This window comes from Sorex araneus, chromosome 1 (assembly GCF_027595985.1).
Source record: "Sorex araneus isolate mSorAra2 chromosome 1, mSorAra2.pri, whole genome shotgun sequence".
Classification (NCBI taxonomy): domain Eukaryota; kingdom Metazoa; phylum Chordata; class Mammalia; order Eulipotyphla; family Soricidae; genus Sorex; species Sorex araneus.
Window position 1 is genome coordinate 171595869 of NC_073302.1, and position 12755 is coordinate 171608623.

At 40.7% G+C, this 12755-nt stretch overlaps 1 protein-coding gene and 1 non-coding gene across 3 annotated transcripts in view; one reads left to right on the plus strand and one right to left on the minus strand.

Annotated features, from left to right (window-relative positions):
• SKIC3 (SKI3 subunit of superkiller complex) overlaps positions 1-12755 on the minus strand; it is an 84698-nt gene that overhangs the window by 70211 nt on the left and 1732 nt on the right. Inside the window, exons 2-8 of one of the 2 annotated variants that reach the window (XM_055137230.1) lie at positions 10630-10762; positions 9225-9384; positions 7015-7105; positions 4848-4991; positions 3649-3740; positions 2430-2505; positions 597-737 (exon numbers count right to left, since the gene is read on the minus strand). In XM_055137230.1, the coding sequence (XP_054993205.1) occupies positions 597-737; positions 2430-2505; positions 3649-3740; positions 4848-4991; positions 7015-7104 (543 nt within the window). In that variant the 5' untranslated portion in view covers position 7105; positions 9225-9384; positions 10630-10762. The remainder of the gene's footprint in view (positions 1-596; positions 738-2429; positions 2506-3648; positions 3741-4847; positions 4992-7014; positions 7106-9224; positions 9385-10629; positions 10763-12755) is intronic. The other variant, XM_055137236.1, reaches the window with a different exon arrangement.
• Positions 12328-12454, plus strand: LOC129400928 (small nucleolar RNA SNORA3/SNORA45 family). The gene has a single exon (XR_008627976.1). It is a non-coding gene; the product is annotated as a small nucleolar RNA SNORA3/SNORA45 family (small nucleolar RNA).

Here is a 12755-nt window from a genome sequence, read left to right on the forward strand (position 1 = left end):
CTGTTCAAGTGGGCACCAGTAACGTCTCTCATTGAGAGGCTTATTGTTACTGTTTTTGGCATATCCAATACGCACGGGTAGCTTGCCAGGCTCTGCCGTGTGGGCTCAATACTCTTGGTAGCTTGCTGGGCTCTCCGAGAGGGGCGGAGGAATCAAACTCGGGTCGGCCTCATGGAAGGCGAACGCCCAACCGCTGTGCTATCTCTCTAACACTGCATTTATACACATAAAGAAATGTATTTACTAGGCACACCCTTCTTAGATATGTTAGCAGTTTTGTGAAAGTCAATCTCACACTTCTTTGTTGATAGTGACCAAATTAACAGATTTAATGTGCTATGAATATAAGGGAAGAAGAGAGTGATACCATGAAAAGCAACTCAATTCTGTTCAAACTTGGATATCCAGATTACAGGCAATAATTCTGACTTTATCGGGTAAAGTCCCGATAGATTAGATATTGAGTATTTATAATGTATCTACTCTGACATCCATCTCATTATCGTATCATGTGTATCTGACATTTTTTGTATCTTTCCATTTTGTAAATTAAAATGATCCGCGTTGAGGCCAGTGGAGTTTAACCAAGTCAATACCAGTTGCTGGGTCTCGTTATTCTGATCCCCGGGACAGTCCGCCAGCAGCTGAGTCAGTTTCCTCCACAGCTGATGGAGCTCGTGGCTGTCTGCACCTTCTTCCTGCCTCGTCTTTATCAATTTGTGCCATGTGCGACCCACCTATCAAGAAAGAGATTAAAGACAAGTATTTTACCTTAAATGCCAAAACTGATAATAAAAATATAAAATCTGCAAAATATTTTATCTATTATATAAAAACACACCTGGGTTCCTCTGCCGGTACCTTCATGCATGAGGCCCACCCGAAGGTGTGGTTAGGGGCCTCGAGCATGGCTGCAGCTAGGTTCCAGTGGTCTTCGGCCGCCGGGAGCTCTGCTCGAGGTGGAGAGGGAAGCTGGAGTCCATCCCCTCTGAGGGGCCCCGGGGAAGACAGCCAGGCGTGCGGGCAAGACATTCTCTGTGTAATCCCATCAACAGTCAACATCCAGAGACTTTAAAAGCGAGCTACCAGAAGAGAGCGATGCAGAGTCTCTTGCCCGCACGCCTGGCTGTCTTCCCCGGGGCCCCTCGGAGGGGATGAGCTCCAGCTTCCCTCCTGACCCCAGCAGAGCTCCCGGCGGCCGAAGACCACCGGAACCTAGCTAAAGCCATGCTCGAGGCCCTTCTCCACACGTTCGGACGGGCCTCATGCATGAAGGTACTGGCAGAGGAACCCAGGTGTGTGTAATCCCATCAACAGCCAACATCCAGAGACTTAAAAGCAAGCTCCCAGAAGCTTGTAGCCTTCTTCTCCCTTTGGGAGAAACTGGCAAGCTTCTGAGAGTTTCCTGCCCAAATGGGACAGCCTTGAAAGCTTTCCTTGGTATATTCATATGCTAAATCCAGTAACAAGCTGGATCTCATTCCCCTGACCCTAAAAGAGCCTCCAGTGTGACACCATTGGGAGGGTCCAGTCGAGGGAGACTTCTAAGATCTCAGGGAAAGGACGAATGGAGAGGTTACTGAGCCCAATCGAGAAATCGATGATTAACAGGATTTCATGATCATGATATAAAAACAGCAAAAAAGCACAGAATTCCATCTACTCTGAACTGTATAAAATGTATGTTGATTGTACAAATCTACATACACCTGGTATCAGAACCATGACTGAAATACCAGAAGAAATAGAAAAATCATGATCATATGCCCCAACCTTCATGACTTAAAGTAACTTAATGTAATAAAAATGCTTTAAATATATCATGAAATTCTACGAATGGTGCAAAATCCAATAGGGTTTTTCTTCCTGTACAGTTTAAAGAAGGTTTAAAACATGATATTTAAAATTTTAATTCTAGTTTACATTTTCAAAACTCCATAATGTTTATTACTCTATAATATAATTACTCTATAATATAAAACTCTCAATATAATACTCACAATGATCTAATTTTTCCCATAGGCTAAATGAAATTTTCCTTCTAATAATTCCCTTAACTGATGTCTGGCTTATAACTTGCTCTTTCAGACCCATCTTTTCCCTTGAATGTTTTCCTCTCTTTCTCTTCTCTCACATCTATCTAAGTAAATTTCTTTCAATAAAAACTATCTTAATACTGGGGGCTGGAGCAATAGCACGGCGGGTATGGCATTTGCCTTGCATGCGGCCAACCCAGGTTCGATTCCCAGCATCCCATATGGTCCCCCAAGCATGGCCAGGAGTAATTCTTGAGTGCATGAGTCAGGAGTAATCCCTGTGCATTGCCAGGTGTGACCCAAAAAAAGCCAAAATTTAAAAAAAAAAAAACTATCTTAATAGAAACAACAACAATGAAAGAAGTCTGCTGCCCCAGCGACTCATGAACCCACCTCTACGTGCTTCCTTTCTTGGGAATACAGATCCACAAGTTTCTTACAGACATCACACCACTTCTGCTTGTCAACACTTAGGAAAGAAAACGATTTGAAATGAAAATAGTTAGGAACTTTAGACACTAGCATTAAAATATTCCAAAAATATTTTCAGGTACTATTTTAAATTAAAACATATTCTCTTTCATACCACGGTAATACTTTTTTACATTGAACCTCTCGTGCAAAGGAGAAAGGTTAAGAAATATTATCTTTCCATGTTCACTGCCGCTCTGTTTACTATAGCCACAATATGGAAAAAACCAGAGTGCCCGAAAACAGATGATTGGCTAAAGAAACTCTGGTATATTTACACAATGGAATACTACGTAGCTGTCAGAAAACATGAAGTCATGAAATTTGCATATAAGTGGATCAACATGGAAAGTATCATGCTGAGTGAAATGAGTCAGAAAGAAAGAGACAGACATAGAAAGATCGCACTCATATGTGGAATATAAAGTAGCTGAGAGGTACAAGCTTACAATGTTGCGATTCCTGGCAGACATTTCTCTGGACTTAGTTACTAAAATACTAAAATACAGAAATCCAAAACTATGCTGCTGCTGGTGCGGCCTCCTGACCTCATACCTCTTCATTCTCAGCAATGGAAAACAAATTACCAAATGCTTTCTTTTCAGCAGATCGACTTTAGGGGGGAGAAACTCCAAATCAATAATAGTGAATTTTTTGTTGAAATATTGAATGTAATCAAAGTAAAGTGAAAGTAAAGTGAAATTTACCAGTTACACATGTGGGGTGGGGGGCTGGGGAGGTGGGGGGAAGGGGGGAGGTATATCGTGATTCTTGGTGGTGGAATATGTGCACTGGTGAAGGGATGGGTGTTTGAGCATTGTATAACTGAGACTTTAACCTGAAAGCTTTGTAACTTTCCACATGGTGAATCAATAAAAGAATTTAAAAAAAAATAAAATAAATATTATCTTTCATTACATTGACAGGAAACTACCAATTTTAAAGATATTAGTCACTTTACTGTTAGCATTTTGATTATGTTCCCATTTTGATTCTGTTTCAATCACAAGAGAGTCTGTAACAGTCTGAAAGAAAAATGCTTCCCAACCTCCAGATAACATAGGTAGTATTTCTATATATTAAATCAGCCTACTCTAATCCAAGGGCATAAGAAACCAACCTTTCCCCACACAGTGATTACCTTTCATAAAGATCCAAGAGTTTTTGGTAAACACCAGGCAAGTCGTCCTTAGCATCAATGTGATTACACTTCTCATACAAACTTGCTAACCCCTAGAAGAAGGATCGAGATTATTCTTTTAAAAATATCTATTATCCTGCATTAATTTTCCTAAACAGCCTATTCTGATAATTTATTCTAAAAATTATTAAAATGCAAGTAAAATCAGAGAACAGAGACAGTCTAGCAGGGAAGGTGATTGTTTGCCTTGCGTGCAGCCGACCCAGGTTTTTCACTGAGAACTGTCAAGAATGATCCCAGAGTACAGGGCCAAGAGTAAGCCGTGAGCACCACCAGGTGAGTCCTCAAATCCCAAAAATATATAAATCAGTAAAATTACGTATCTGAAATGTGTCTCCAAATATCTGAGGGTAGACAGGAGTTGCAAGTACTAGATTTTTGAAACATATTGATAGTGGGTGGATTTTTACTGAAGGTAGGTAGTAATTAGTAAGGGGTTCAGTGTATCATTCTCTTTACTTTTGAAAATATACTTCAAGGGCTTTACTTTAAAATTATATATTAACCTCCTAAGATATTAAGATGTGATACCTTAAAGTCATAAAAATATAGCACAAATATAATCAATCAAAAAACCTCATTTGTCCGTGGAAATAGTCTTTTTCATGGAAAATAAAGATCAGATGCCTTCAACCAGTGAGTATACCATAAAAACAGGAGTCTGTTATCAGACACCCACAACATAGCTCATGTAAACCTGAGACAAACAGGTTCACGTTCTCCAGTGCCTATTCCCTTATCTGCTATGATTCTAATTTCTATATAATCAGTTCGTAAGGTATGATTAAGATATGAAAGCTATGAAATATGAAAAAGGCAGAGAAACCAACTGAAAAAAAAAAACACCACAAAGATCACAAAATACATAAAGAATTTAATTTATGCCTGATGCCCCGGCCGGGGGAAACTCAGCTCCACAGACCTGAGGCTCAGGCTCTGCTGCCTTTGGCTGTGTGCTATTCTCTTGTTATGTTATTCCCTTATTACGAATCCCTTACTACTGTTATTCTGCTATTCAGTTTCTCACAATCGCCCACATATGACAGAGATCATGCTATATCTAGGCTGTTACTTACACTTTGAAAAATGAAGAAAAGCTATTAGCTATAACATAGGAGACAATATTTTTTTCTACATACCTGCCAAGCCAGTAATTGGTCTGGTTCTAGCTCAGCAGCTTTCTTATAGGCACCCTGGGCCTGATCAGGTTGTTCTAGCTCAGCTGCAGCAACACCGATAAAAACCCAGGCATTGTAGTTATTTTTCTCTTGTTTTAACACTGTCTGATTGAAGAAATTAAAAGAGCAGGTCATTAAATTTTGAACACTGAGTAGCAAACAACAATAAAAAGAGACTGCTTGAAAATTTGTGACAGAACAGCGGGTAGGGCACTTGTCTTGCATGCTAACAACCCAGGTTCAATCCCCACCATCCCATCTGGTCCCCCGAGCACCACCAGGAGTAATTCCTGGGTGCAGAGCCAGAAGTAACCCCTGAGCATCGCTGGGTGTAACCCAAAAAGAAAAAAAAAAAAAATGAATGTTACTGAGGTCCCCAGAGTGATAGTACAGCAGGGAGGTCATTTGCCTTGCACGCAGCCTCCCCATACCCCATATGTTCTCTGAGCACCACCAAGAGTAATTCCTAAGTGCAGAGCCAGGGGTAATGCCTGAGCATCACCAGATATGGTTCCAAACAAAAAAACAAACAAAAATGCTACTGAATCTCTCTGGTCTTTAGTTTCCAAAATAAGAAAGCTGGACAGGTAAGCAGTGGGAAATGCACAGGACATTTTTTTAAAAAGCCATCCAAACAATCCCTATGTATCCAGCAAATACCTCCCTTGCCCCTTAAGCATACTTGGTATAAAAAGAATAGTAAGAGAATTCTTACCATGCAGCCATCCTGGCTGCCTTCACTCTACATTGCTACTAGTTTGTCAAATACAAAACTATTTTCAGTATTATTTCGCCTTATACAACATCCCTATTTTCTTTCCTATGAAAACATTTTCCCATATTAAAAGAATACATTTTACACTGTAATTATAGTCTTAGAAGGAAGATTGAACCAATACAACTTATACCAAATGTGTGTGTCTATCTACCTATTTATTTATTGGCTTTTTGTGCCACACCCATGATGCTCAGGGTTTACTCCTGACTCTGTACTCAGGAATCACTCCTGGTGGTACACGGGGCACCATACAGGAAGGTGGGGATCAAACCCAGGTCAGCTATGTGCAAGACAAATGCCCTACCCACTGTACCATTGCTCCGGTGCCTACCACATGTACTTAAAATGAAAAGAGGTGATAAATAAATAGTAACTACAGTAAAGAAACAAAAAATACATCCTGCATGGCAGCTTTCAGAACAAACCTCTACTGGCTAAGGTAAAATAGGTTGAATCAGGAAGCAGAGAATGTTCAAGTGAAAGAAAATAAAACTAGCAGTTAATATGAAATGTGTGTAAGGTTTGACAAATCCTGAAGAAATAAGAATGTTTCCATGAGTTGAGCCATTCAGTTATTAGGCTTCTATGTACCCAAGTAACACTTCTAGGATCGCATCACCAATCTACAGCACTGTTACGTTCTATCTGGTGCTATCTCCCCAGAAAACAACATGAGAAACTACTAAACTTGGGGCCTTCTAAGTGCTTGCATGGCTAACACCAAGAACAAAGATAGGCACACAGCAGCAATAAAATGCCAACTGCAATCGGCTAAGTCAGTAGATACTTATCTGCCTGATGGATGGGATCTCAGCTCATCCTTTACCAGGAAAACAGAACTGTCTTCCCTTCCACTCCTGAATCATAAACCTGACAGCATATGGGTCTGCACGCCCCTCACCCTGCTTAAGGTGGTAGAGGGGAATTACCTAAGGCCCAACTCTCAAGCTCCAAAGAACTAGGTTCGAGTAACACCCAACACACACAGAATGACTAAACTAAATGCAGCAGCAGCAGTTTATCCTGCATGAACACTCTAATAGTTCTACAGAAAGGTTTAATCACTTTTTAATTCAGACAGTAAATAATGTACAAATTGCAAAACTGTAATACTCAGAAATGGGCAACATACTGGGAGCAGGAGCCACAGTACAGAGGTATGGTGTGTGCCCCGCACCCGAAGCTAACCCAGGTTCTATCATCAATACTCCCTGTAATCCCCAAGCCCCACCAGGAGGGACTCCTGAGCCCAGACCAGGAGTAAGCCCTAAACCCCATCAGGCATGTCCCCAAAACCATTTCAAATAATGGGTAACAGTTTTACCATAGAAAGAAGAAACAATAAGTTACCTTGCAATGTTTCAGTGCTTCTTTGTATTCTTTATTTCTGATGGCATCTCTAGCACTTTTGAGAGCAGTCTTCACTTCCTTGCTAGACATTCTGTCAAAATTTAAAAAAATATGTACCGTACTACAGTAATACACACTTAACCTATAGTTCCAACAACTCAGGCATCTGAAAAATGCAAGTGTGTTTCATTTCGCCTGAAACTCTTAACCCCTAATAGACACATAAAGCTAGTCCCACACTCTTCCGATATTAACTCAAATGTCACTTCACAGTGAAACCTTCCCTGGCCACACTATTGAAAATTCCAACACTTCTTTCAGCCCAATATTGGTGGTTAGAAACTCTAATCACCCAGTATTCACCGAATCTTCTCTTGTTTCATTTCCCTTCAAAGCATTTGCTACCATCTGATATGTTATAAATTTTACTGTTTTATCCAGCTAATTTACCACACCAGAATTTAAGTTTCATGCAAGCAGGGATTTTAGTCAGGGTTCTGTTGCTATTTTGCTTCCTTATCTTCCTTAGCTCCCACAACCTGACAAACTATGTATTAATAGTTGTTTGCTTAAGCTATACTTGAATTAAACTCACTCTCTTCACTAAGCTAAAGTATACACAATTTTGTGGACCAGGATCAAAAATATATACCAACTCAATCCAATTCTATGCAAAAAAACAGGATTCGGGAAAAGCATTGGTGTGACTGGAGCGATAGTACTGCAGGTAGAGCAGTTGCCTTACACATAGCTGATCTGAGTTTGACCCCCAGCATCCCCTATGGTCTCCCAAGCCTACCAGGAGTAACCCAAGTGCAGAGCCAAGAGTTAGCCCTGAGCATTGCCAGGCATGGCCCAGAAACAAAACAAAGATGAAAAAGTGCATCCATTTTATACAGTTTCTCTACAATACAAATCATGCAAGGATATTCTATACTGTATTCTTTCAAGAGCAGTAAACACAATGTTTACACTTAAATGCCAGTAATAATAAGGGGAGAAAGGGAGTGTACATTTTATATATATATACATATATACATATATATACACACACATATATATACACACATATATTATATATATATATATAGAGAGAGAGAGAGCACACGCATCATGCATTTGTGGGTCATCCTTGTGCAGAAATCATGCTAATTCCCCCAGATGACTCCATTTTACTATATGTGCTGCCAAAGCGAGCACAAGGGGAGTGTACATTAATTTCAACCATAAAAAAATGGCTCGGAGGCTGGAACAATAGTTTAGTGGGTAGAACACTTGCTTTGCATGCAGCAATGCAAGTTTGATCCCCCGCATCCTATACATCCCCCAGTAGGGCCAGGAGTAATTCCTAAGTGCAGAGCCAGCAGAAAGCCCTGAGCATCACCGAGTGTGACCCCAAAACAAACAAACAAAAACAAAAGAGATTGTTCAAGCATTAGGACAAGTATTTATTCACTTAATATTAAAACACTAAACTACTTTTAAATAAGCTAAGAAATCTTAAGACTTCACAACATATTCTCTAAATAGTAAACACGTCAAATTCACAATTCTGTTGAAAAAAGCAGCTCTGTATTTTTTACAATTCCATTAAACTCTCAACTGTCAGTAAGGTAGAACAAAACTACTTAACATTAACTCATTTTTATTTGTTTGGTTTTTGGGTCAAAGTTGGCAGTGCTCAGGGCTTACCCCTTGCTCTGATGGGGCTCAGGGAAACATATGTGGGTCTGGGGATCAAACCCAGGTCAGCTGCGATTGCTCTACCCCTTGTACTATCTCTCTGCATTGCAATGTAACTACAAGTTAAGTTGTTAAAAACAACAGAAGTTTATGGCAGAAAAATGAACCAAGATGGTCCACTGACATGCTACACTGACAGCATGAAGAGGTGAAGGCGAAGAACAAGCCAACAACATTTAAGAAGCTAGAAAATAGAGTCCTGAAATCCAAATAATACTCTGACAGCCAGACCCAATTCCCTCAACAGGCTGAAAGATAGACACACACACAAAAAAAAACATACTGCCATGTTACAAAATTTTATAATTTAAGTCCATAGTTTTCAACCGCCAGTCCCGTCTACAGTCAGAAAAGATTCAAAACCACGGCTCCACCTTACTCCATTTAGAGGGGTGGCTCTCAAACCCTGTGGTTCCCCCAGTCCACAAGAATAAATAAGTTGAAAACAACCAATAGAAGCAACTTACTTTATGTGCTCTAACTTGAGAAACTGCTCTTACTTGAAATTATCATATATGGATTTACAGGTACAAGTCCAATTTTTTGGAGTCTACAAAGTTTGATGAGAGTAGTTAACAAATGTCACATTAAATTTTCTCATGCCAAAGGTCTATTTGGCATGTAAACCTACAAAAGGAAAAAAGAATAAATAATAATAATAATTGATCTCAACTAATAGAAAGGCACGGAAAATGAAATCCACTGGAAATACAAACAAGATGATGAAAAAAGAACAAAAGTCATTTCAACAGAAGACCAATCCAAAACAAACAAGAATGCAACTTTTCCAGGACCAAGATCAGACATTCTTAAACTTAGCTAATGCAATTGACTCTGAGTAATTTCCCTGCCTCCCACCATTCTTAAATCTTCTCCATTTAGTAGTCTGCTTTTGGTTTTCAGTTTTTTGTTCTTTCTCCTTTTGTTTTAGGCCATACCTGGCAGTGCTCAGGGATCACTCCTGGTGGTTGGTGCTTCTGGGACCATATGGGGTGCCAGGGACTAAACCAGGGTAGGCTGCATGCAAGGTAAGTGCCTTAACTGCTGTACTATCTCTCCACCCCAATATACTGTATTTCTTCTTTTCTCTGAACTCTAATACACTTACACTCATTACCTTCAATTTAATATTTGGTTTTCTTTTTTTTTTTTTTTTTGCTTTTTGGGTCACACCTGGCGATGCACAGGGGTTACTCCTGGCTCTGCACTCAGGAATTACCCCTGGCCGTGCTCAGGGGACCATATGGGATGCTGGGATTTGAACCCGGGTCGGCCGCGTGCAAGGCAAACACCCTACCCGCTATGCAATCACTCCAGCCCCCAACATTTGGTTTCCTAATGACAAGTTTTATGTCCTTCTCTAGGTTTCTGGACTGCATTCCACAGGACAGTCCTACTTTTCTATTTCTTCTGTCATGTTCACTGTATAGCTCAGTATACACACTATTAGTGTCAGCGCGTCTCACCTTGTTTGAGGTACAAACTCTGTTCTCTTGGCAACCATTCCGAAATTCAATTTTGATATATTACAATTTGGGTTTTGGTTTGTTTGGCAATTAAGTTTATTTTTTGAAACATTTTATATTATTATAGATCCCCCATTTTCCAGTAGCTTGGCAGTCACACCCACCAACTGCCCCTGGGCACCATGTAATCTCATCAACGGCCAAGTTGCAGAGACTATAAAACAAAACTCCCGGAAGACGGCGATGCAGAATCTCGCACAGCGTATTTAATGTACCAAAAACAGTAACAACAATGGGCCTCATTTCCCTGACCCTGAACTCGACAGGGACAAAAGGAGACATTACTGGCGCCCACTTGAGCAAATCGATAAACAACAGGATGACAGTGATACAGTGATATACTTACCAGAAATGTGTATTTGTTTTCCACAACAAGACGGGAAATTCCTTGGGAGCAAATACTATTTTAATAACTTCCTTTTATTTCCAACAGTGTCCAGTACATGGAAGATGTTCAACAAATATTCACAGGATCCCACCTGGTGAAGACAACACTGTTTTTACTTCATAGAGCCACTAATCACACATTTAGCCTCCTATTCATTATTTTTTTGAAGGGGGTTCCCAAGCAGTTCTCTCAGTGGGGGGTGGGGGGCAGGAGGCAACACACTCCTGGCAATACTCAGCCAACAGGGGATTAAGGATATAATGCTGGGATCTGGCAATTTATCCTTGCTCAGGCTCACTGGGTGCTGGTCACTATGAGGGCCACACCCAGCAGTTCGCAGAGGACTCCAGGGCAGTGCTGGGATAAAGGGTGTGGGGGGTGCCAGAGATCAAACTTGAATTCCTGTACATGCATCTGGTGCCTGAAGGGCCCGCAAAGCCCCAGTACCCTTTCCTTAGAGCAGAACTTATACACTCAACATTAGAGGAACTACGAAGAGCAAAAACCTGAACCGATACTTTCTGTTAATGAGTTTTTGGTATCAGTTTTGTTTTGTTTTGTTTTGTGGTGCTCAGGGGCTTACTCCCTGTTCTGTGCTCAGGGATTTCTGGTGAGGTTCGGGGACCATATGTAGTGTTGGGGATCAAACCCAGGTCAGTGGCATGCAAGCCAAAAGCACCTTACCCACTGTGCTATTTCTCCAGCCCCAAAATTCATCGTTTTGGTTGGTATGGGGAAAGGGGCATTTGAGAGCTACATCCAAGAGTCGAGGATTTTACTAAAGCAAGCAATACTTTAAAAATCTTTAACTGGCAATTTATCTATGTAATGAGGTCACTACCATCGGTGCAACACACATATGAACATGTACATACTCAGAGATCAACACGCACACACTCTAAATCCCTTTCTGATTGGGTAAGAAACTTATGACCAAATTCACTCTATTTCCAAAAAGAGTGAAAAATAATATTTCCAAAATAATGAAGAAACCTGAAACTATAAAACGGAAGGAGCTAGAAAGAGTGGAAGAGAAGGAAAACTAGTTGGTAAGAGAGGTGAGGTTGTTGAAAGTGTTGTGGGGTCACGATCCAAAGCCCACCACAGACCAATAACATTATAATTTGGAGGAGTCTTTATTGACCCCAGCGGGCAGGCTGATCTGCCAGGCAAGAGCAACCACCTCACAACAGAAGCTCTGGCCTTTTATTAGGAAAAACCACATCCCCGTGCCCAAATACTTTCATGAGCATTTTCATAATTTGAGTCCCCCCAAACTCACATCCTGTTGCTCAGAAAGTTCACGCAAGCGCAGCAAAGCAAGCATTGTTACAGAAGCCAGAAAAAGAGGTACAGAAGGAGGACATGAAGCAAACAATCAGTCCCCTCACACCATATCCCATAGGATCCCAGGCCATTGTTCCGGTTTGCAATCTGCAACAGGCTTTAGGGCCCTGTGCAAAGTTCAGTGTACTTATGGAATTACATAGTTAAATCAGCTAAAAAATAAACTTCTAAAAACTAAACTTCTTGTCCCTCCCTTTCAGTCTCCCCTTTATAAAAGGAGAGATGAATACATGTAAAAGTGAAACAAACGGTCAAATGATTGGTTAAAAGGGGAGGGAGAATGACAAGTTCAAATAAAAAAACTTTTAAATTAATACCATCGTCACATTGTCACATCTGGACCCAGAGTGCTACAGTTCTCAAGAGAAATCTGCTGGTCTTGATTCATTGGCAGGGGCAACCAGTGACCTGGTTAGTGCCGAGGTCAGAAACATCCTCCTCCAAAAAAATAAATAAATAAAAACAACTGTACCAATGTGCAATGGAATTGCTCAAAGGAATTGTGTTTGCCATCATTTAGGATGTTTTACACAGACTGGACAATCCACTGGGCAGGAATAGTGCGGGACAAACTGAATGTCAGATGGGAAGTGGGATTAAAAGTCATTAAAAGCCCTTCTGGTGCTAAGTCCCTGGGTCTGACAGCATCCCTCCGGCTCCAACAGCTTTTCTCACTAACACTATTAAGGAAGAGGGAGGAAGAAAAAGTATGTTCCTGTTATCCTGACCAAGAGTTC